Source organism: Molothrus aeneus, chromosome 20 (assembly GCF_037042795.1).
Source record: "Molothrus aeneus isolate 106 chromosome 20, BPBGC_Maene_1.0, whole genome shotgun sequence".
Taxonomy (NCBI): domain Eukaryota; kingdom Metazoa; phylum Chordata; class Aves; order Passeriformes; family Icteridae; genus Molothrus; species Molothrus aeneus.
Window position 1 is genome coordinate 3,502,337 of NC_089665.1, and position 25,951 is coordinate 3,528,287.

Genomic DNA, 25,951 nt, shown 5'->3' on the forward strand with positions numbered 1-25,951 from the left:
TAGTAGTTAATTAATAATTGATTGCTTGTCAACACAGTGGTTAGCTGGGTTTATAATGAAGAATATGGAAACTGATAAATGGCTTTTAGGAACATAAGACAATTGTGGCCTCCTCTGTTCTGAAACCAATAGAAGACAGGAATGGGAGTTCTACCAAGGGTTCATTTGTCATATTTGCATTGAGAAGGTAGAAAGCTCAGAACGAAGAAGACTTCCTTTACTTCCTCATTTTGGGACCCCTCCCCATGGAAGGGACCACAGACCCATTTCAAGGAACAAACTACACATGCTTAACGGCTTTTGAACTAATTACCATAGGGTATAGGATGTACCAAAGTTATGAATATGTATTTGTATTTTGGGTATTCATTACTTGTATAGATAAAAGGACTCTGTAATCACCTGTAAATTGTGGTGTGTATTTGGGAGTTATCCCACAATAAACATACACAATAAACATACACTTTCTAGCTCTAAGCTGTTAGAGAGTTTTTGTCCGTCACAGTTGGATATCAGTACTAGATCAATATCCATATTTTTTTAATGAATCAGTAACATTATGATCTGACACTTCCAGGGCATATCAAATATTCAGACATTGAGAGCCATCACCTCCTACCTGCTCGTGCTGGGCCTTCATGATGGCAATCTCCTTCTCCACCTCACAGATGTGGCTGGTGGCCTTGGCCACCTCTGCCCTCTCCAGGTCCCGCTCTGCCAGCAGCTGCTCAATGTGCTGCTGCTTCTCCTTCAGGGCCTCCTGCAGGGCTGTGGTGCCAGAGATCTTCCTGGCATAGCGAGATGAGGTCTCTGTCAGCTGGGAAAGAGTTAAAAAGAGATGGGGTAATGTGGTGGTGTTTGAGGGTCCCCAGGATGAGGGAGGAGATGAGAATCTTGACTCCATGTTTCAGAAGGCTGATTTATTATTTTATGATATATATTATAAGAAAATGATACATTAAAACTATACTAAAGAAAGAGAAAGGAGACATCAGAAAGCTAGAAAAGAATGAATAATAAAATCTCATGACAGACTCAGAGTCCGACACAGCTGGCTGTCATTGGCCATTAATTAAAAACAATTCACATGAGAGCAATCAAAGATGCACCTATTGATAAACCATCTCCAGACCACATTCCACAGCCATCAGATAGTTATAGTTTACATTTCTTTTCTGAGGCTTCTCAGCTTCTCAGGAGAAAAATCCTGGCAAAAGGATTTTCATAAAATATGTCAGTGACAGGGTAAAGCTGTGTCCTTTCCAGCCCAGAACAGCTGAAGTCCCCTGTTCAACCTGAAATGCTGCTCACCTAATGATCATTTATTCATCTGAGGAGAGCTGCAGCTCCAGCTCTGGGCCCTACAGGGGAGGTGAAGTCTGAGAAACATCTGGACAATGCTCACAAGCTCAACTGCTCTTCTGCACTGCAGTGAACACAGCATTTCCCAAAGGACACAACATGGGGTGGGAACTGGGTCAGGGAAAATTATCATGCACTCTATCATCTGCCTTCTTAGGTACATTTTATTGATGGCCTGCACTGATGAAATCCCAAAGATGAGCTCAGCTGGGTAGACTGATCTCAAGTGGAGACCAGTATGGGGTTATTGGATCCACTCCCAGGAACAACACTGCACCCTTTCCCCAGCCAAGAGGGCTGTGGGTGTTCTGCAGCAGCACCACAGCAGAGCCAGAACTTTTAATAGGATCACTGCCTGCTCTGCTTTCTGCCTGCTTGAGCACCTGCCAAAACCCCAGGCATGTGACCGAGGACACTGTCACCCTCCAGAGCAGGAGCTTTGCACAGCTGCTCAGTGGAGCAGCATGACCACGTGAGACTGGAAGGAATGTCCTTTTTCTGCAGGGATCCCTCACAAACCTGCTCTTGACAGCAGAACTGGGATTCATCCCACTGCAAACTGCACTCTAGGGTCTTCAGTGGTCACAGCTGCTTGGTGTCCCTTACTTGGAGGGAGACTGTTTCAGAGTCTCTGTGGTCAGGACAGCCCTGAGATATGTTACAGAGTCTCATTTTCCAGCCTGGCAGCCAAAGAAGGAGTCAGGATTCTTCTGTTCTGGTTCTCAAGGTTGTTTATTTTCTCTTATGTATAACATTCTTTTTCTGACCCGCTGAGGTCTGTCCAGCAGGTCGGGTTGTGGCACACTGACACCCTCAGGGCAGTGTTACCTTTTAATACTAAAAACTACGTGTACTTTATTTACAATAATTTTCCAATACCCATCACCTATGTTAGACAGTCTGTCTCTACTCTCAACCAATCCAAAAGTGTCACCATCACAGCAGAAGATGGAGGCTAAGAAGAAGGAGGAGAAGAAGGACAGGGTACACCCAAATTCCTCCATCTTGCCTCCTGAACCCCCATTCTAAACCCCCCCAAATTCTACATTTTCACCCTGTGTCAAATTCACTATCATTCTACTCAAACCCTTCTGGCTTGTAACCCCTCACACAAAGTTGGTAATTGTTTTATGCAAGGGCTAAAATCAAAGGCACAGGTGTTTGTGACTCTGTGCCAAGGTCTCTGAGCCCCCTGCCAGGGTCTTGAGTCCTCCAGGGCAGCCAGAGCAATGTCCTGGGTTCCAACAACTGTGAGGTGGGTGACAGTCCCACACTCCATTCCCCTCACCCCATGAATGGTGAAGGAGCAGCTGCACTGGAAGAAAACCCCAACCCTCCTGTTTTGTGAGGTTGGGTCACAGAGGTGGAGTGAGGAGCAGAGAGCCCCAGCAGGTACTCACCAGGCCACTGCGGCTGGGCCTGCCCCCGACCGAGGAGGCCACGGAGCTGACGGAGCTGATGGAGGAGCTGCTGGGGCTGTGGGTCAGGGCTGACACCCCCATGGCCATCCTCTTGCTCTTCTTTGCCTTGGCAGGGCTGGTTGATGGGAACCCAATCCGGATCACCTTGTGGATGGGAGCAAAGAGGCCAAACTTGGGTGGGCACTGGAAATACCTGGAATACAGGAGATGCACCAAGTGAGGAGTGGCAGAGCAGCCATGTCACCCAAGCCTTGCAGAATGGCACTGCCAAGCAGTACAAAACCCACAGCTCATCTCTGGGTGCTTTGCTGTGGCACTGTTTCATAGAATCACAGAATGACTGGGTTGGGAGAGACCTTCAAGATCACTGAGTCCCACCCAGCCCCAACACCTCAACTCAACCCTGGCACCCAGTGCCACATCCAGGCTTTGTTAAACACCCCCAGGGATGGGGACTCCACCACCTCCCTGGGCAGCCATTCCAGAACTTTATCACCCTTTCTGTAAAAAACTTTTTCCTAATATCCAACCTGTATTTCCTTTGGCACCGCCTGAGGCTGTGTCCTCTGGTTCTGTCAGTGCTGCCTGGAGAAAGAGCCCAACCCCACCTGAGCACAGGCACCTTTCAGGGAGCTGTAGAGTGATAAGGTCACCTCTGAGTCTCCTTTTCTTCAGGTTAAGCAACTGCTTTCCTGTGTACAAGCAGTTGGATTATTCTCCTTTCCTGCTTGTAGCACTGGCAATTTCCATGTTTGCATTTGTGGTGCTTTAGCAGGGGGGCCTGAGGTAATTGCCAAGCACCAGCTGCTGTGCACTTTGGTAAGATGCCAGGAAAGACACAGCTGGTAGCCTGGAGAGCACAAATCCCAGAACATAAACACAGCCACAGCACAAGCACTCCTTCCTCACAATCAACCTTCCCAAAACTTGGGTGTGCTCTTTACCCTGCTTTGAGGATAGTGATGTAGTAACGTGTGTCTGCAGGAGGTGTCAGAAGGTGGACAAAGCTCTATTCTGTGAGCTCAGCAATGAGACAAGAGGCCATGGGCAGGAAGTTCCAGCTAAAAATGAGGAAGAACTTCTTCCCTGTATAGTGACCAAGGCCTGAACAGGCTGCCTAGAGAAAGTGTGGAGATATTCCAGAACCTTCTGGACACGACACCATGCCATGTGCTCTGCAATAACCCTTCCTGAGCAGGAAGGTTGGACTAGATGACCAACTGTGGTCCCTTCCAACCTGACCCACCCCGTGACTCTGTCAAATAAAAAGATCTGAATCACACAGCTCTGTATAAATGTTCACAGGGTAAAAAATCTTTCCTCCCAAACCAAGAGAAAACAGCTGTTCAATCCTTTGAAGCTAAAAATACAATTACAGCAAACTCCAGCGTGTGCCACCTCCTTTGGGTGGCAGAGAAACTGTTTCCTATGCCATCAAACTTGGAAAGATGAAAGCATGGAAAAGGGAGGACCAGATAATTACAGTGCATGATCTCTTCCACAACTGAGCCCAAAGATTCTGTCTCTCCAGAGCCCTCTTCCAGAATAAAAATGAGCCACAATTCAGTGTCAAACCCTGGAAACTCCTTCAGGGCCTTGGCTGAGCAGCAAAGCCAAGGTTCATTTGCTGCTGGCCAGCTGCACTGCAGCAAGAAGAACCAGATCACCTCCAGCATGGTGTCCCTGAGTTCCAGGGGAGCAGCCAACACAAAAAGCTCCTCTAAGAGCTTCCTCACAGGCCTCCCAGCAAGAATAGGGCTAAATACAGGCTCATAAAACAATCTGTCCTATGTTAATATAAAAAAGCAGGTTCTAATGACTAAATTACACAAATCCAGTTTTACTAGCACAAGTTTTCTCTCTCTCCAGATGTGAGCAGCTGTTTTCCCAACTCCCTTTTATTTTTAAGAGCTGGCAGCCATACAGCTGTGTTACAGGCAGACCCCTGTGTGCTTGGGAGGCCAGGGAACAGCCTGATCTCCAGCCAGATGAGAATAAAATTAAATTTTAAACATGAGCTCAGATCCATGTTTTTTCTATAACAAACTTTAAACAACCCCTCTATAACCCCAAATCTCTCAGCCTCCTTGACTTCCTGCCAACACAGGCCCTTGGGTTTTAAAAACCAGCCACACCACAGGCTGACCTCTTGCAAACCTGCCAAAGCCCTGCTCAGCATCATTTTCCCAAATTCCAGTAGGCACAGGCAGGCCAACAGCCCCTTCCACAGCTCTGCCTGCTGTAAGCACAGCCTGGTACTGTGGCTGCACGACAATCCCAAATGTTAATTCCCTTAAAAGCCTCTGACAGCTCTGAGCAAGTTCAAACTTGCATCACTATGTCTGCCCATTTTCTTTCAGTCCAGATTGAAAGTGGTTGCAATTAACTTTTATAATTCAGAAGCAGGAATTGGGTCCAAACCACTCGGCAGAAAAAAAAAATCTACATGAAAACCAAGAGCTGCTCTCAGTGAGTGTGGAGGAGCTCTGAACTCACATTACAGAGAGGAAATAGGGCAGAAAAGTCATTGCAATGCAAACTGCAGGTGGAAAACAGCACAGGAAATGTTGAAATAGATGGAAAAAATCTTCAGTGTCCAAGGCTGACAAACAGTGCAAAAGTAAAAGTTCTGGGCAGTTTAGTGAGCAAGGACTCTGACTGGAGCAGAGAGAGGAGGAAGAACAGTAAAATAAGCAGGTAAATTTAAATTACTAGAGATGAGTGCATGGAACTGGCTTGGCTTTGTGGAACTGACACCAAACCAAACCACACCAGCACCTCTGCAGTCTCCTGTGCAGACAAGAGAGCAGATGCAGCAAAGCTCAGTGTAAATCAGCACCATCTGATGCAAATCTCACCATCTGATGTCCAGAGGGGCTCCCCACAGTGACACCCTGTCCCCTGGGCCACTGCCACTGATGCACAGCCTGCCCTTGGGGCATATCCACACCTGGACCTGCAGGAAAATCAGTGGCCCACTGTGGGAATTGAATTTATAGAGAACTCTCCAAGAAGTCCCACACAGTGTGCATCTGGGTGCAAACCTTGAGGTGAGAAATGCTGACTTAGAAATGCCATGGAACAGGACAGACATTGCTGAGAGAAATGAAGGAAGAAAAAAGTTTCAAAGGATGGTTTTACAAATAAGACTGGATACTTTGGAGAAATATTACTATGAAAGATGCATTGTAGTAAGACCCATGAGGTGTAATTTTAGATTATTGGCTTTAAGACATTTACAGCATGGTGTGGCAAAAGCTGATAGGCCAAGAAACACTTACAGTGTATTGTAATTAAGATACAGTTGGCTTCTGATTGTGATGGTGTGAATTATCTGTATTGTCCCACCCTTCTCAGGAGACTGAAAATGGAATAAAAGTTTTTAAAACACCTCTCAGTTACCCCATCTCTGGGTCAGAAAAAGACATAATCCAACAAGCCACCCCAAATTTCAGCCAGTTCACCACCAACTCATGTCACCAATGTCACCAAAGGATCCAGGCTACCTCTGCTGCTTCCACCAGCCTCAGTGCCTTGAGCTCCAGCTTTGGGTTTATTCTCCTGCTGCAGCAGGCAGTGCTGGGCTTGCTGGCCAGTGCTCACTAGATGGCAACCATCACCAGAGCACAGCCTCTGCCCAGGCTGATCCTGGCAGGACAAGATCAGCACAGCCTCAAGAATTCCAGGCTGCCAGAGCACACAGGGAAGGCACTCGGGGTGCCAACATGCACCAAGGGAGTTGGTTTGACTCTGCAAGCTTCTCCAAACACTGCTGCTGAATGGGCACCTGCTACAAGAAAATCAAAGGCTGGATGAAGGCTGGACATGGACAGTGCTGCAGCCTTGCTCTGAACAGTGTGAACCAAAGGAGGAGCCTCTGCAGACAGGGCACACACCAGAACAGCCTCTGCCAAGATGCAGCAGTTTCAGAAGACAGATGACTTCCAAAAGCTGGATTTCCAAACCACAGCAACAGAGGTATGAGGATGAGAGGCAGACAGCACTGCACCCACATCTGCCTTTCACACCTTCCACATGCACAGAGACAATAAATACTTCCTGAGCATCATGAAGATTAATCTTCCAGATAGTTTGAATTGTGTGATAAAGAAAGCAGAGCCTTGCATTCACTCCATGATTAATCTCTGCCATCCTGGTTCTTTTATTTTGAGAACAGGCTGAAACTCAGCCATCTGCTGCCAATCACTTACTGCTTTCTTGCCCTGACATTGAACAAGACAGCTTTTCTCCTAATTTAAATGAAAGCACATGGCTGCTGGACAAAAAGCTGACCCAACATAAGAAACCTTTATTCCAGAACCTGACATCTAACAAGGCAGGAACTCTTAGCTCCTCAGTTTCAAAGTTTTGGGTTAGACTTGATGATATCAAAGGTCTTTCCCAACCTAGTTAATTCTGTGAAAGATAAATCTCGCCTCTAAAGGCAGACTGCCTTCAGAAGCTCCAAGAAACCAACAGTATTTCCCACTTAAGGAACTTGTGTAGGACAAGGAATCAGTTGCACCTGTATTTGAAGCATGGTCAGAGCTGCTGTATAATTCAGATTTGAACACCACCAAGCTCAAGATCCAAGGCCTGCGTCATTCCACAACTAAATTCCACAAGAACAGAAAGAGCTTCCCAGCAAGCCTGTGAGATGTCTCTGCCTCGTTTTATAGATACTAACAAGGGCTTTTTTGGAAAATAAAAGAGTGGAGGTGCCTAGGGAGCCAGAGGTGGTAAGATCAATCAGCAGACACCTATCCCACTACAGAATTAGTACAGGGACAGAAAACAACCACCAACTGTTCTTTCAGTTCTCTGGAAATTTGTTCCCAGAAAAAACAGAATAAAACATTAAGTGAGAAGAAAAGAAAGTAAAATCTTTGTCTTTTGCAGTACTGACAGGGTGACATAGCACAAGAAGAAAGTTTATGACAGGAATGTGTGGTAGAAAGCAGAGCTAATACAATCAACAGAATCAGTTTCTTGCAAAAATTAAATCCCACTGTAAGTTATCTTCTCTCCCTACTTTCTCCTGTTTCCTGAAGCCATTCAGGTTCCTCCTTACAGAAGTTATCTGATCCTGCTTTAAAATGGCCCAGTGATGAGGTTTGTATTGATCTCCCTGCAAGGCTATCAAAAAACCTAAAAGACTCAAAATTAGACTCTTCCTCCCAGCCCACAACATCCAACCAAGCACAGCCCTAACTCTCTGTATGAATGTTGACAGAGTGATCAAATTATCCTTTGTCTCCTTAAAAAAAAAGAAAAAAAGCCCAGAAGTTTCTCTCCTCAATTTGGTAAAAAGGACACCTCATAAGACCTTTGAGACTTCACCTCAAACCTAAGGCTACCTAATTAGACAGAAGACACAAAGTCCCCCCTAAGTAGAAGAAGAAGAGAACAAAAGAAATAATTGCTTTTGTAGAGTGTTTTTAGCAAGAGCAAGAACCTCTTGCCCCTAGCTCAGTTTTTCTCTGTAAGATCTTTGTTATTTTACCTTTTATTAAAAGTTTTCTGTTTCCAGCACTATCTCAGAAGCCATCCTAGTAATTTTATGCCATTCCAAGTAGCTGAGCCATCTCAAGTCTGACAGGTTCCTCTAAGAGCTCGTAAGACTTAACTCAAAGAAAAATCCCAACTCTCCTCCTGGGGCTGATGGCATTTGCCCCCCAGACACCCCGGGAGCTGTGCAGGGGTTCAGAGCACCCAGTACCTTGTGCCAGCAACTGCCCCATCGTTCTTGCCCAGGGGCTCATCCAGCTCCACTCCACACCACTCTCCTTTGGCAAAGTCTGTCTCTCCCACGTAGCGCACCACTCCTGTCTTCGTGCCGCCGACCTGCAGAGAGAAGATGTTCAGAGAGAAGGGGTTTAGAGAAGATGTTTAGAGAGAAGGGGTTTAGAGAAGATGTTCAGAGAGAAGGGGTTTAGAGAAGATGTTCAGAGAGAAGGGGTTTAGAGATGGCAGCACTTGTAGCATCCCATGAACTCTCCTCCCTTGGTCAATCCCCAAGCCCTCAGCCCTGGAAACATTAACTACTTACCACAGAGACATCCCTCCCAAAGGGAAAAACAGTCTCCCCATGGACTTGGTGTCACAACTTCCTTGGGTTTCTCCTTCCCCTGTCACTGACTTGGTACCCCTGGTGGCCACCCCCCTACCCCTGGTGGCCAGGCCCCTCTGCCCAGCCCTTAGCTCTGCCCCCCATCCCTTCCCCTTTATAAGCTGCCTGCTCCACATGGGTTTTCTCTTTTCCCCAGGTTTGTCCTTTGGTGACTGTGTTATTCTGCTGGAATAAAACCTTGCAAAAGAGCCTTTCCTGCCTCTATTGCTCAGCCAGCTGCAGTGAGTGTTGAGTGGAGGTTTGACTGCATTGCCTGAATGACAACTCAGCCCTGCCTTTGGACAGGAGGGGCTTGCTGGGGACAGGCAGCAGCACCAGCCCCTGTAACACCGCATTTTTAACTGGCGCCCAATGTGGGGAGCACCACTCCTGTCTTTGTGCCACCGACCAGCCAGAGAGAGGATGTTCAGAGAGAAGGGTTTAGATAAGATGTTCAGAGATAAGAGGATTAGAGATGGCAGCACTGTCATAGTAACAGGCCCCCCAGTTGGGTAATAATTATTATAGACTTTCTGTATAGGAGTGTGCTTTCTGTTGGCAGAGTGACAAAACTATTCTTTATCCTCTTAAAAAGGAAAGAAGCCCAGAAGTTTCTCTCCTCAATTAGGTGAAAAAGCAACTGCATAGGCCCAGGGGACTTCACCTCAAACTTAAGGATAGCTAATTGGACAGAAGCCAAAAAGCCCACCTGAGCAATTTAGTAGAAAAAAGTGAACAAAGAAACAAATTGCTTTTGTGAGGTGTTTTACCAGGAGTAAGAACCTCTTGCACCTGGCTCGGTTTTTCTCTGTTTGTTATTTTGCCTTTTATTAAACCTTTTTGTTTCCAACACTGCGACAGAAGCCATCCTGCTGATTTTTATGCCTCCAAGAGTAGCTGAGCTGTCTTGGGTGTGTTATAGACCTCCAAAGCTTATGAGACCTAGCTCAAAGAGGCTACTGTAACATTTATGATTCACAGAAGGCTGATCAATCTCTGTTTTTATTAAGAAACCCATTGTTTTTATAGACAGTTATGATACAACTGGGCTTGATTGGTCCTTTAATCAAAACACTATCACTAATTAAGAAACCACCTTTTGGTAAACAAATTTTGGTAAATAATAACACGTTCCATGTGTTCTCATCAACAGGTGCACCAAGCTAAGAATTGTTTCTAATTCTTTCCTCTGATCTTTTCACAGCCTTTTCCCAGCACAATGCCTGGGACAGTTGTGTGTTGGTCAGAGAGCTGCTGCCACACTTCCACTGACACAAGGGGACTGAAGCTGGCACAGGTATTTAGACAGAGGGACAAGACATCTGTATTTTCTTTTTCAGATCTGATGAAATCAGCAGATAGGTCTCACACTGAGTTCTATCTAATTGTTATAAAAGCAATAACATCTTATATTTTACCAAATATAAAATGTCATTGCTTTTATAGTTGTTTTGGGAAAAACAACAACAACAACCAAGCATAATGCAGCTAAAAACAGCTCTTTCTGGAAGTTCCAAAAAATGGGAACAATATTGAATAGCTCTCACACCAAGTTCTCCCAGCACTTAAGTTGTCTTTCCAATAACTGCAAAGTGATTTTGGGACTGCCTGCCTAGAAGATATCAGAGTAAATATAATTAAAACTTATTTCAAGGTGTCAACTAATTACACCAAGTTACTTGTGAGGCCACAAAGGAGTTGAAGCCCTGCAGGCACGGCTCATACCTGCCTTGCCTGAAGAACCATGACCTGCACTGCCAGGTTTTCCAACAGTTCTGGGCAATAGTGGGACATGACAGCAAGAGCACAGCAGATCCAGGAAAGCATTCCCTGCTCCTCAGCTTGCTCCCAGGATGTAGAAACTGCTCAAAATAGAGGTGTTCCACTTTTATCTTCACTTCCTACAGCAACAGTGCTGACAAACTGCATGGGAGTGGGGCTCAGCTCACTGCCAGGCATCCTCCAGCACAGGTTTCTTCCCCCACCATGCAGAAATAAGAATAAATCACACCTTTTTCTCCTGAATTTACGCTTTAGGTTCTTAAAGTTTGCAGCTTGCTGAGGAGACTCAAGGAGGGCAAGTCAGGGAGCTGTGTTTTGATCATGCTTGAGAGTCTGTGGCACTGAGCAAGAGCTGCCTCTGCTCCAAACACTCCCACTTAGACACTTGGGCTGAGAAAAGGAAGATAGAAGAGGAGGAGGGTGGTTCTAAAGGGTCATACTTAGAGTAAATCAGCATATGATCTAAACCTTTCTAGCCTAAATTCAAGGAAGAAAGCTTAAAAATAAGTTTAAAATCAAATTTGCAGCTTCATCCCAAATGACTTGCAGTTATTCATTTTCTTAATATTAAATTTAACATTAAAAGGTATCAACACAGTGTTATTTTCCTACAGAAAACAGTGAGAGCTGAATGCAGAAAACTCTGGGTTTGTGTATTTTAGAGTAGCAATGTTAGATTTACCAACTCTAAATCCCTAAAAAATTGCTTATGTAAAGGAAAAATGAGTTTTCCTAGACTAAAAATAACTGCGCCTTTATGGACTAAACAGCACAGCTCTGAAGTCTGGGTCCAACCTCAGGTCCTGGGAGGCTGCAGCACACAGCTTGAGTTAGTTCATCCCTTCCCCAATGAAACATCCCCAGTAGTTTCAAGGGACAGTCTAGGGCTTGACCTTCACAACAAAATGAAGGCAAGGATATTTAGAGAATATTCAGCAGGTCTGTATCTACTGATGAGTCAGAGCAGCACCATGCAGTCATGGAAGGATGTCCACACACCTTCCCTGCTGATTGTAGTATCATTGACATCACATTTTACTGTGCTTATCCCATCAAATGGACAAAATGGGATGCAGATCAGTATTCCAGGGCTGGAAAGACAATGATGCTAATCCTTCCTGACACTGGCTTCAACAGAGCTAAATTATCATTTAAACTATTTACCAGATGAGCAGCAGGACAGATCTCACTCAGTGTGGCTGCTGAGAGTGACACCCCCTCCAGCCTGTGTCTGCTCCCTGCTCCTCATGGCCCTGCTCATCCCACAGCAGTTTCCTGCTCTAAGCAAGAACCTCTTGGGAGCTGCCCTCACCCTATGGCCTCTGGGCATTGCTCTGCTTGCAATCCTGCTAAGGAAGAAGAGAAAAATAAAATCCTCTGTGCCTTTCAGGCCATCAGGGACTGTCCCCAACCATGTCACACACACTCAGGGGTCAGCAATGGCTGAGACACCTGCTTGATCATATTCCCGTGCAGAAATCCAGAGATAACACTGTCCTTTCTGTTTAACATTCTAATTTACCCATTTAAATTGATTTTCAAAGTGTTTTCACAAGACAGGGCTGCTGAGCAGAGGGTGAGGTGGGAACACAAAGTGCCCAGCACAGGGACAAACCTCCTCTGTAGAGTTCCCATGTCCTGTGCTGGGGACAGGCTCAGCAGAGCCCTGAGACTCCTGCTGCTCTCCTCTGGGAAGAGGAAGGAAGGGGGTGGGGGAAAAGAGCACACACAGGACACTGGCTTCACACTCTGAGGACCTTCGAGTACTTTCTATGTGCAGCACATCAGCTTATTCCACTCTGCTACTGGGTGATGCCAACAAGAACTTGGTAATCACCTTTACTGGACAAATGAGGCTTGTTCTGATTAGAGCTGTGCCTGCAGGCTCGACCCAGCCTATAAACTGGAGCAACCATCCTTTCCTTGGGGATGAATGGCTGGGTTTATTTCCCCCTCCCCATACTCATCCACCCACTAAAGGATCCTATTTCCACCCAAGCTGAGAGAGGCAGGAGCTGTGATTTCCCATTGTACACAGTTTAGCTCTCCCAAGCATTGAAAATCACTCTACAATAATGCTTGATTTACAGAGGGTGCTTTTGGCAAAGGCACAGGATGAGGATCCAGCTACTACAGACCCCCTGAAATAATGCAAGGGGGTAAAAGTGGCCATCACATACTGGGGCTGTGTCCCAACTACAGCCAGGGCCAGCATTCAGCATCTGGTGAAAGGTGGAGAGCTGGCTTGTGGTCAGGTTTATCTGTAAATACAGCTTTACCTCCATGTGCAATCTAGCCATCAGCAGCTTTATCTGATTTAATAAATACCATGTCATCTGAGAATGCCAGAACTGGCTTTTAAGGTAAGGGGAGAAACAGACAGCCAGGAATTACAGGCCAGCCCTCCCTATGTGATGCGACAGGAATTTCTGTAGTTTCTTTTCATCCAACCACTGATCTTTGTGCCTACCCATCCCCACAGCACAAGTCAGCATTGCACAGCAATGAGTCTGACAGCACTGCTGATGCAAGACATTTCTGTGCATTTATCTGTCAGGCACCAGGGAGAAAATAATATCCTAGGGAGGTGGTGTAAGAGGAAAGCCTGGAATTACAGCATCTCCTCCTGGGGCTGGCTCCAGTGCCAGGTCTGCCCCTGTTATTAACACAGTTTGCTCCACCACACTCCACTTACAGCTCCCATTTAACTACAGATACTGCACAAGCAGACAAGGGCCAGGCAGTGGCTCAGCCCAAATGAATGGTTAGGAGGGTGTGCACAAAGAGCCTCTAAGGGTTAATGTGGCAGCAGGGCAGTTGTTTTGGGCTATTTATTTCCCTCTTTGTTTCACTGCATAGAAACAGGATGGTTTAGGTTAGAAGGGACCTTAAAGTTCATCTTGTTCCACCCCTGCCATGGCAGGGACACCTTCCACTATCCCAGGTTGCTCCAAGCCCTGTCCAACCTTGTCCTGAACACTTCCAGGGATGGGGCAGCCACAACTTCCCTGGACAGCCTGTGCCAGGGCCTCACCACCCTCACCAGGAAGAATATTTCCTACTATCAAAGTTAACCCTACTCTGTCTGAAGCCATTCCCCCTCATCCTGACACTACACACTCCTGTAAAAAGCCCCTTTCCAGCAACAAACCCATACAGCGAGCAAAGAGCTCTGACCAGGAGTCCCAGATGTTTTCTTATCTCCAGAATCCTGCAAACAGCTGGAACACTGCACTTCCCATTGCCTGTCACAAGCTTCCACAGGGACAGAGATCCATCATCCCACACTGCCATCCTGCTGCACTCTTTAGCCATGACACAGCAATTGCTGGAGCTCTAAGCAGGCAGTGGAACACTGAGAATCCTGCCTTGATAGAAATACAGAATGAGATCCTTCCTTCTTCTCTGCCTGGTTAGCAATAAGGGAATATGCCTGGTGACTGTCTGAGAAAGGAGCATTGCTGCACCTCTAGGACTTCACAAGCTGGGAGAGCTTAACCAGGACAATAAAGAGCAGGAATCCTTCCTTCATGTGAAAAAGGTGTATTTTATGATTGGCTTTTAGAAAATATTAAAATTAATATTATATGTGATATGTTAGAAAGTTATGCTGTATTAATTTTCTTAAGTAGTGTGTTAAATATAGTTTTAGGTTATAACATAATGTTAGAATACAAACTATGCTATGTAAGATACTTTTTTTAAAGAGAGGAATGAGGCATTCTCACTGAGATAGCAGCCAAAGGACACCTCAATCTTTCAGAGAAAGAGAATTTATTGCTCACTTATCAAGTTCTTCCCACCTTGCTCAGCACTGAAGACAATGTCAGGATTCAGAGGAAGAAGTTGACACTGACCAGACTGAATCCTTTGTCTGAATGGAATTTATGCCCCATGTATGAGATGTATGAATATGCAACAGGCTGTTGTTTTTAAGGGTTAAATGTGGGTCCTTTTCCAGGCTTATTTTGCCCAGAAAGAGGTACCAGGACTGTCCCTAAGTCTTTGTTTTTATTGTCTCGTATTGTCCTAATCCTAATTGTCCAAATTATTATTACTCTAATTTTATTACTCTTTTTATAACCATTTTATTACTATTAAACTTTTAAAATTTTAAAACCAGGTGATTGGTGTTTTTCACACTTCATGCCACCTTGCACACCTTTCCAGCAGCGAGGCTTCAGTCTCAGGCACTGAAACAGCTCAGGGATTTTGGCAGCAGAGCAGTGAGTTGTCTCTGCCCAAGGAGAAGGGCTTAGGCTGCAATTCTCCTGCCCAGGGAGCTTCTCAGGAAATTATTTCTCACTCAGGACGTTCAATGCTTTCTGCAGCCCCAGGCTGGCTGAGCAGGGCTGTGGCAGGGACAGGTGGGGGGTGAATACTGAAGAAAGAACTTGATTTGTTTATTCATGAGTGCTTCCCATCATTTGCCAGGAGCTTAAGCACACTGCAGGCAAAAGCAGTTTGCAGCAGACAGACAAGATGATTAAAAACACAGGCTCAGGGGGAAGGCCTGGATCCATTTCCAGCAGCCCAGGCAGGCTCCACACAGCCCTGCCCAGGCTCAGCTTTAGTGCTGCTTCACTGACTCTCCCTGTAAATGTTGCTGTTCCAGCATTTGCAGAGGCTTTGGAGACCTGCAAGTTCCAGCAAAATCACAAATCTAGCATCCATCCAGAAGGTATCTGGGGCAATACCCCTCAGCAACTGAACCAGCCACTGGGATGGATATACCCTGGCCCTTAAACAGCTTTATTTATCACTCTATTTCAATGCTGAACTGCACAATTCCAGTTAGGAAATACAAGCATGGCTGAAGGGCAGAGTACCTACTCTAAGAGGAATCTTTTTAGTTTAATTTTTTTTTTTTTATTTAGGCTGACATATAATAAAACCACCTACTTGCCCCACTTCTTCAGAAAGCAATGGCATCTAAAGGGGAATGATTTCAGTTGCTAAGAAGGCCTCTCCACAAGAATGCAAAATACATTTTCTTAGGCAAAAAACCAAGCAGAAATTCCTCCCAGGCAGAAAATGCTCCACTGCTGTTTCCAGCCCTTCTTTCCCTACAGAAAGGCAATAAACCAGCCTCACATTAACAGAACTTCAGCAATTATCCCATTTCAGGAAGCTCAGCTGTCACCAAAGCAAAGGTTAATTGTCCCACATTTATTTGCCAGACCTCAAGAGATGAGTTCTACAACATTAGGGTGGATTTTTCATCTCTTTAATGCAATTTTTACATCTCTGGGAAAAAGTCCTAGTGCCAAAGGCAAATATTATCTAACTCTTCTAATGGAAAGCTTCTAATGGAAAGCTGAAAGTCACTTTCTGCAACTGCTGGAGAGTCACAGAGGGTCTTGGAACAAAGTAACCGAAAAGCAAAAATGTCTTCAAGCTATAATGGACTTTAATGAAGTTAAAGAAAGGCACCATCAGGAAATAGCCTGACTGCAGAGAGCCAGGTGTCCATCTGGCTGACCTGGAAGGGTCTCTTGCAACCTCGTGCTCCATCACAAGCACTCACTGAAAACATGTCCTCCCTCATTTGAAAAGCCTTTGGTGGATCCCATGCATCTAAAAGCCACTCTCAGATAAAAAGATACTCTTTCAGAAAAGGAAACACTAGGAGTAATAAAGACAACTAAAGCTGTACCAATCCATAGAGGATGAGCAAAGATTGGCTCAAGGAATTTGAGACAACTGAGGTTAATTCAGAATTATTGTTTATGTATTCCAATACCCAACATGATTAACTGACTCCTCCCATAAGGAAAATAAAAGCTGCCAAGCCAAGCAGATGTGAATGAACCATAACAGCAAATTATTTCTTCTTGTTATTATCTGTTCTTTTCCTGGATCTCTATGACTGTGTGCAAACAATTCCTCATATTTCTGTATGCTGAGCATTCCTGCTAGAACCAGGGAGACTACTAGGATTATTCCAGGCTCACTCTTTTGGAGCTATTTATTACACTAAGAAGTCACAGCACAAACTTCATCTAGTAACATCTGAGGGGGATAAATTAGCAGGCAGGGAGGGCAGGCTTTTAAGGATGCACCCTCATTAAAAAAAAATTAAAAACCCAAACCATTCCCAAAACACAACTCAACAGAAGCCCAGGGGAGAGATGCTCCCATTTTTTATTCTGTGGCTATGCCAAAATTCGCTCTGGGTGGGCCCCACTGAGGTGAGCTGAGTGTTCAGGGAACAGGCCCTGTCTCAGAGAACTTATGGTCAGGAGAAGAAAGGGGTAAAACAAGTCTGGAGAACATCATTCCATTGCTTGCCTGCTTCAGAAAGAACAGAGCCAGGTTTACCATAGTGTGCCTTCTATGGCTGCTGCTTGTACAATCGTAAGTTCTCACCTGTACACTCCCCCCACAAGGTAAAGGAGAAAATGGGAGCAAACAAACTCATCAAAAGAGAGCAGATTCTCAGGTTCACTTTGCCCCATGTGTTGCTGCTGTACCACACTCAACCTAAATTTCCCACCTGAGTCATACACCTACACTACTCTCTACAATCTAATTCACACCCTAGTGGATTCTAGTCTATTCTGGAATTTAGGGAACTTTCTTCATGAATGAGGGTCAAAGTCTGTCACAAACACATTTTATGAAAAATCCTTTCCTTAGGATTTTTCATCCTGAGAAGCCTCAGGAACAAAATGTAAACAATGATTATCTGCTGCTGTGGAATACAACAGGTGGATCTGTGATTGGTCTCATGTGGTTGTTTCTAATTAATGGCCAATCACAGTCCAGCTGTCTCTCTCTCTGGTCAGTCACAGGATTTTGTTATCATTCCTTTCTATTCTGTTCAAGCCTTGTGATGAAATCCTTTCTTCTATTCTTTTAGTATAGTTTTAATATAATATCTATATCATAAAATAATAAATTAGCCTTCTGAAACATGGAGTCAGATCCTCATCTCTTCCTGGGACCCCTGTGAACACCACCACAAAAGTCAGTGCTCCCCTGGTCAGAGCACCCCAGAGCAGACAGAGAAACATCCCTGGTGCCCTGAGTTTCCACAATTGGTCAAAAAAACTTTTAAAGTGAGTTGTAAAATTGAGTTCTTGGTGTGCTGCCTGGGATGTGAGCTGGTGCCCTGTGTTTCCACACCGATAGCCCACAGCCAACTCACCAGCACACGATCCCCGAGGCGCAGATCCTTCTCCCCCTTTTTCACCGAGCCGCTGTCCGACAGGTTGGACCCGGACTCGTTGCCCGTCTTCATGGCGCTGTTGAGGACGCTCTCCCGCAGCGGGATCACGCGCGTGGACAGAGGCGGCGTGGCCGTCCCTGAGTGCAGGGACAAGTTCTGAGCCGTCAGGGAGTCCACGGAGGGCGCGTCACTCCCTGAGCCCTCGGCCACCGGCTGCCGCGTCAGCTTGGACGGTCGCGTGAAGATGCCCTGCAGCGGCTGGCACTCGAAGTAGCGCACTCCTCCCACGGAGCCGTCATTCTTACCCACCGGGTCATCCAGAACAACCCCTGCCCACTGGCCCGGAGCAAACTGCGTTTCCCCGAGGTACTGGATCACTCCTGGCTTCACTCCGTTCACCCAGACGCGTTCGCCCACCACGAAATCTCCCAGGAAATCATCGCCCACCTCGGCAACCTTCGAAGCTGACTTTTCAGTGCTGGCAGTGGATGTGGTGCCCTGCTTGTGTAAAGGTGAGCCTGTGGATCAAGGGAAAAGATGTTTTGGTATAAGGAGAAGTCCTACAAGTCCTAGAAGGAAGTCAAAACACAAACAGAAAAAAGCATTTACGGAAAGAAAACATCTGGGACAACAACTTAGATTGTAGGTGTACACCCTGAGAGGATTAAACCTGAGTGATGCCATTACTTACACACCTTCTTCAGTGTAAATCTGCACAGATCCTCCATCTGCTGCCCAGTTTCTGCAGGTCTCACACAGAACATAAAGAAATGACCCATGTTTTCATCCCCTTTACAGTACCTCAGCCCCCTCACAGCCCCAGAGTGTGGATAAGCTCAAAAGCACAGGAGTGGTGCTAAGTGCTTAAGGACCAAAGGGAGCCCAATGAACTGCTGCTTTGCAGGAAGAAGCCAAAGTCATCCTTTTACTCCAAAAAAGAAACCAAAATCTTTATATTAAACTAAAAAAACAGGTGTGAGAAAAAACAGGTGTGAGGTACTGATGTTTCAGTACTTGGCACTATGGGAATCCCATTGTGTGTCCCACTAACAGCTCCTGTGGGACCACACAGTGGCCTCCACAAATTCCCCATTTTTCCCAGCTGCTGCTGTGCCCTTTGCTGGAGCAAATGCAACAGCAAGCAGACACTTGGGCTATGTTCAATATTAACACCATCTCTCTAAACAGGAATCATCTACAAACCTTCATGCACAGCCCTGCAGGGTCACACAATATGCTTGGAACTCTAACAACTGGCAATAAAGAGTGCCTTTTTTCCAGCACCAGCCTTCCAGCAATTCTCTGCTGCCTGGGGAAGGAGAAGTGCTGGTATTCAGTGCTCTGCTCACACTCCCCAGCAGAATCTTGATTGGCCAAACTCTCCATAATACAAAAGGAGACTCTTAGACATATGACAGGTGCCTGAATGGGAACAGAGTCAACCCAAGCAAATGAGACAGCAGTGACCCAACTCTTGCTGACCCCATTGTCAAACCCTCCTATCGCAAACTTTGGGCTTTCAGCCTGGGCCCCAGGCGACAAACGACAAGGATATGAGAACTTCATTAAAACTTCATTAAAACCCTCTGAGGGTTAAAGAGGGAGGCTGAGTAAAGCCCTAGAAGAAACCACATCAGAAACTGAGGAAATAAGCTTTTAAAATAAGATTCAGCAAGTCACATACCATGGACCTTCAGCCATCCTCAGCTCTCAACAGCCCTGAGGTGCCAAGTGTGGCTCTCCCACACAGCTGGTATAGGGGGTGTTTGCAGGAGGCTTGGTGCAACATATCCTGTGCTCAATGAAAGCTCCCCAGACTCTTCAGCCCAACTTTCAGCTGAAGTTTCTGGGTGCCACCAATCAGAAAACTCTCAATCACAGCCAGGAGAAAATTTTTATTTGCTACCAGAGAAGGCTGGCAGAGGACACCCTGAGCAGCTGCAGAGACAAGCCAAACTTGATTGCTTATGTGTAATGAACTGTGAAACTTGTTCAGCCTCAGCCATCACTGTGGCTCAGTCCACAACACTTCTACAGCTCTTCCACAAGTAATGGGCCTGACAGATCAGGCTCAGCTCCTAGAAAGAATGAAAAACATAAAAGCTCTCAAAGCAAGATACTTCAAAGCTTTGCTAGAGGTCTAGGAAAGAGGAAAGAAAAGAGCACCAGGGAAATAGCATGAAGAACTTAGTTTCTGCTTGTTCCAGATTGCAAGGCAAGATGTGTTCTATTACCATCTCTATGGCAGCTGTCTTCTGTTAAGTGGGCATTTTGCCTTATCTCTTCTACACCCACTCCTCCCTCTGGGGGGACACCTGCTGATAAGAGGCCATTGAATGTCCCTGCATGGCTGATAAGAACTACAGCATCCCACTGGGAGATGTGAGCCCAGAGGGAGGAGCCAAGCATTCCTACCTGGATATAATCTGGAGATTCTGGAACACCAGCACAGCTTCTGCACTGGATTCCCCAGAGGAACAGCAGCTGCCTCTCCTTCCCCTGGATCTTCAGAGGCAGAATCCATCCTTCTCTACAGGATCCCTGCTCCAGCAGAGCCACCCCTGACACTGCAGGAGGGCTGAGCCACAATTCCAATGGCACTGCTGCCAACACCCTGACCCACAGGGTGTCAGGTTGGGTTCTGACTGTGTCAGTGTTGTTCTAGTGTACTGCATTGTTTATTTTATCCTTTTATTTTCTTCCCTATTAAAGAAATGTTATTTCCTGCTCCCATATTTTTTTGCCTGAGAGCCTCTTAATTCAAAATTTATAGCAACTGGGAGGGGTGGGGAGGGTTTACATTCTCCATTTCAGGGGAGGCTCCTGCCTTCCTTAGCAGACTCCTGTCTTTCCAAACTGAGACACTGCTAAATCATGTGTGTTATGAGGGATCAATTTTGACATTTGGGTTCTTATTAGACTCCAGAGTCAACACTTGACAAATTTCTTTGGCCACCAGTTTGGGGCCCCTGGAAGCAGTACCTCTGCCTGGTCTGAGCCTTGTCTGAACAAGAGGAGAGCAGCAATTAAGGGGTGATTGTACAAACTCCTCTCACAAACAGAAGTGTCTCCAACCATCTCACTGGGCTGGAACAGCTTTTGAGAAGATCAGCCAAAAGGAACATAACACGTGGGGAATGTTCAGAAAAATCCCATGATGGGCACAGGAAGGACAGTAAACATTGTCCCTGGCTGTGTGAATACTGTTCCCAGCTGAAAATGTTGGTGGCAACAGAGACCATGGAGCTCCCAGCAGAGCTCAGCCAGCCCCCAGGGAGAGCCTTCTCCTGGCTTCTGGACCCTGCCTTGGAAAGTTTCCTCAGCCTCATGTGTTCATCAAGAAGTTTTGGGGGCTTTTGGGCAAATTTCTGGCATTTAAGCTTGTGTCACTCTCAATTTTGTAGGACAGTACACCAAGATGAGTTCCATCAGATGGGCAGCATTACATCCAAGAACCAGTTTCACCTTAAAAATCTTAAACCCAAAGCTCTAAGGATGCTTAGAGCTTTTGATCTTTACAGAAGACTTTAAATAAAAAGAAGTGTGGAGGAAACAGGGCTCCATCCATCTGAACTATAAAAACAATCACAGGCAGAAAATAAGGCCACTTTGTGATTTCAGTGCTTAATAGCACAAGATAGTAAAGCAGTCAGATTAGCAAGTAACATTTTAAGAAGGCTCTAAGTTAAATAACCAACTCCTGCTACAGGGGTTTATCACCAAGAAGGTCTGTGATGGGTAGGAGAATAAATTAAATTAGAAACACAACTTACACCTTGGTTTTGTGCTTGGCAGAGCACCCTAACACACAAAGATTGTGCCACTGACATGTCTGTGCACACATACCCACCACGTCAAGGACAGCCAAACTCAACCTCCTGTACAGGGAACTATAAGCACATAAAATCTGGGGGGCTCTGCTACTGTACTGAGAAGAGACCAAAACTGTTTTTCTAGACTTACTGAGCCTGAGTTTCAGCACAGCTCTTGATTTCAGGTGTCAGTTAGTGGTCAAGGTACAGGTCACACTGACTCTCACAAGCACCTCTGCAATGTGGCTGGGATAAGCAAACCCTTCAGCAGCAAAGCTCAAGCAAAGAAAGGCAGGAAGGCTGCCCAAGGCTGAACAAACAATGCAGCAGGATTTAAAATTGCATTTAGACTCACCATATTTCACTGCAAGAGCAAACACCTTCAAAACTGACTTGGACCAGCAAAAAAATAAAGAACAGTTCATTGGATTCCTGGTACAGCACTGTCCTCCCCCAAAAGCCAAAATTTTAGTAGAACTTTACACATTCTTGTTAATTTTAGGAGCCTGTCTGATAGGCAGGTATGCTGAACTACAGTAATTACATCTCGGGGAAACAATCTCGTCCCAGGCTCCTGAGCAGTGCAGGCAGAAACATCATTATTCTTGAGCATGAGGTGAATTATTCAAAAGCACAGGATGTAAATAAGGAAGTGCCTGAAGGTTCACCTTGTTTATTATGGCCACAGTGTAGAAACTTGTGTTTTACATGGCTTTCATTACCCACATATGAAATAATAACCACAGAGCAGCTAATGGGCTTTGGTGCAGCAGGTTTTGAGAGTAACCATGATCAAGCTGAACTCATTTCTCTTGGCTTTTACTAACCCACTAGCTAGATGGCCAGACAGCATCCCAAGCAGTCTAAGCTCTGATCCTCCCAGGTAGGTATCTTGTCACCAACCTTTCAGAAGGCAAATGGAGCAATGAGTAACTTGACTTCAATCCCATGAGTACCTTAGGACAGCCCAAAAGTGAGAGCAGGTGGTGGCACTGCTCTCAGAGAGCTGACATTGGCACTGCCACTCTCCAGGTACCTCTTAGAGCTGAAGGGAAAGCCACCCAAGAGGATTGCCATGAAAGGGTCCTGAGATTTCCAGCCTACAGGCACCTAAAGAGAGGTCTGTTGGTCTATGTCACTTGGATTTGCTGTTTTGAAGAAGAAAAGCCTTCTTGTTCTAGGCAGACTCCCACATAAATGCAAACAAGTTCCAAAAACTCACTAAGAAAAAAGTTCCATGAAACAGCAAACCAAGGGTACAGATCTCAGGTATGAAATTGAGAAGAGTTACACAAGAGAAACACATCCAACAGAACAAACTGGGTTCTTTCTACTCCAGCCCTGGCAGTTCCTGCTGATGCCAACCAAGAACCCACAGGAACTCTGAAGGTCACTACTGGGCTCCAGCTCAGCAGCTCACCTGGAAGCCAGTGGTGAGGAATGCTCTTCCTGCTCCATCCAAGAGGATCTCCCTGTGCTGCTCTGTCCAGAACAGACCTCACCTGCCAGCAGGACTTCCACAGCAGCAGCTGCCCTCCTCCTCTCACTGGGACCAGGCTCCAGGACACAACAAGCAGTGAGCAGGATCTCCTGCACTCAGGCTTCCCAACTTTACAGCCCCATTGTGTTCATTAGCTGCCTCATTCTTTCTGGATTAAATGGGCTTCCTGTAGGTCACAGCTTCCAGGGCTGAGCAACAACTTGTAAATCAAAGTCACACAGAGCATCCACTGCATGCACATCTTACCCAGCTCCAAATCTCTGCTTTCCCTTTCACAAAGCCTGCACATCAGCCACCACTGTGGCAAACCTGGTGCTTAGAGCTCTTCCTGCATCCCACCAGTTTTAGGGACCCACACTGACAGGGCACCACTACTTCAGGAGTCAAATTCCCACCAGCCAAGAGCTGGAGAGGTTAAAAGTTTAACTGAAGTCTCAGCCTGTTCACAGGGCTCTTGTTACCGTGTCAATGAAAGCCATGTGTCCAAAATCCCTTGAAGCACAAGGACTTCTGCAAAAAGGGCATGGATTCTTCCAGCTCTTGGAAACTGCTGCAGGAAGGAGTGAACAGAAGCTTTGTATAGTATAGAAGCAAGAAATCCCCCCCCTCCCCTCAAGAAAGCCCTGGAAACTGAAGTGGGAGGAAGAGAGCACTTGCTCTGCAGCAGCAGCAGGAATCCTTTCCCTGCAGGATCCCTGACATGCTCAGGGATGCCTGGTGCTGTGTTCCAGTCACATCCACTGAACCCATCCATCCCCTCACTCCCTGCACATCCTTCGACCTCCCACAGCACTCCAGTTGCTCATTTCTTAACACCAGGCAACTGAAACAAAGGGGAAAGGAAACTTGTATGTAAAGGGGAGGAGGGAGAGGAAGGGAAGAGCAGTTCAGTGTGAGAGGCAGTGCTCAGTGAGTGCTGCCCATGGATTTCCTACTCCCTGCAGAACCCTTTTGTGGCCTGGCTGCTCCCCAGCACCACATGCCAGGCACCACCACTGCCAAAGGACTCAGAAATGCAACAGCCTGTTGTGTTGCCATGGGAATCAGGAGACAAGCAGTTAATTGATGAAATGGTGGCACACTAGATTTAAAAGAAAGAGGAAAGAAAAAATTACAACAAAAAACCCCAAAAACTCAACAACAACAACAAAAAAACCAACACAAAACCACACACACAAAAAACCCCAACCAACCAAACAAAAAAGCAACAAAACAGCAAAAACAAAAAACTAAAACCACAACCAAAGAAAATAAAGAAGAGAGATTCCAGAGTAGTGTCTCATGTCAGGAAGGAGGGAGAAATAAGCACAAACACTACATTTACAGAAGAGCTTTACAGTGCCCCTAAAAGAGGTCTTTTCCCTTTTCTATTTTAATTTTCAGAGGTTTTTACCCTCAAACATCACCACATCACAAGACATGCAGCACAGAGCTACCCACCCAATCCCAGCTGTGTTCCCTCTCCATGGTAAATCAATAAACTTCTCATCCAGCACCAAAAGTGCCCCAGCCTGGCAGAGCTGCCACTGGCACGAGACTGAAGACACTTCACCCTCCTGTCAGTGGTCCCTGCTGTAGATGCCACTGACCTGTGATGGGGCAGCAAGTTGTGCAGTCTGTGAGCATCTCAAAGTGCAGCCTTGCAACCAGACTGGTCAAAAAAAACAAACCCTTTTGGTACCAGCTCTGCTCCTCCCAGCCCGGGCAGGGCTTCAGGACAGTCCTGAGACCAGGGGACTGTAATGCCCATTTGAAGCCAAGATTTTGTCACTTGGAAAACCCTACTGCTGGCCACAGGGGTGCCAGCTCAAAGGAATAAGGACTGGTTTTACTGCCACAGGGATCATGCAGAGCTTGGAGCACTGGGGCAGCCTGGCTCACTGCTCAGCTGGGGATGACACTCAGACACTGTCCCTGCTCAGAGCACCAAAGATCTGTGGTGGATGATAATACTCCATCCAACAGCCCACCACCCCTGGAAACCCAGGGCACTGGGAATATTTCCCTGTCTGCTCTGGGGTGTCCTGACCCACAGGGCAGCACTGACTTTGACCCTCATTCATGGAGAAAGTTTCCCAGACTTCAAAATAAACTAGAATCCACAAAAGTGTGAAATAGATTCTAGAGAGTAGTGTAGGTGTATCACTTGGTGAGAAATTGAGGTTTTGGGATTTTTAGTGTGTTGTGGATGGAAGCAAGATGGAGGGCACAGGGTGTCATCCTGGGCTTCTTCTTCATGCTTCTTCCTTCTTCTTCTTGGGTTTGGGTGGCATTTTGTAATTGGGCAGAAAAGTCCCCATTGTGGGCTCTTTGGGATCAGTTATTGGGTTAAAAGGGAAAATAATCTAGATGTCAGTTCTTAATTGGATAGTTTAGTCTTAAAAGACCTTGTAGCAGGAGATTGTTGGCCATTTTGTGCCTTCTAATGAAAAGCTGCCACACTCACAGTAGTGAGACAGATAAGAAATAATAAACACCTGAGTCTGAACATGAACTAGTGTCTCAAGTGCCTTCAATCCAGACCCAGAAAAACCCACAACTGGAACCCCCACAACCACCCTCCACTGTGGGCTGGAGGACAGCCTGGTCTTGTCCCTGCAGCCACAAAGCTGTCAGCTCCTGGTGCAGTGGTTTTTACTCATCCTTTACACTGCTGTTACTGTGAGCTTCTCTGGCTCTGCAGTTCCATTTCATCTCCAAGCACAGCCCTGCAGAACTTCACTGAGGGAGAACAGAGCTCATCAGAGCTTCCCCTCAGAGGAGGGCAGTGCAGAGCACCTGCTCCCCACCACC

General features: G+C 46.1%; 1 protein-coding gene across 3 annotated transcripts in view; it reads right to left on the reverse strand.

The window, feature by feature from the left end:
* Positions 1-25,951, reverse strand: part of CLIP2 (CAP-Gly domain containing linker protein 2) — a 99,677-nt gene that overhangs the window by 25,809 nt on the left and 47,917 nt on the right. For all 3 annotated transcript variants that reach the window (XM_066563249.1, XM_066563250.1, XM_066563248.1), the window contains 4 exons: positions 17,825-18,363; positions 8,503-8,627; positions 2,763-2,976; positions 620-817 (listed from right to left, as the gene is read on the reverse strand). In XM_066563249.1, coding sequence (XP_066419346.1) covers positions 620-817; positions 2,763-2,976; positions 8,503-8,627; positions 17,825-18,363 — 1,076 coding nt within the window. The remainder of the gene's footprint in view (positions 1-619; positions 818-2,762; positions 2,977-8,502; positions 8,628-17,824; positions 18,364-25,951) is intronic.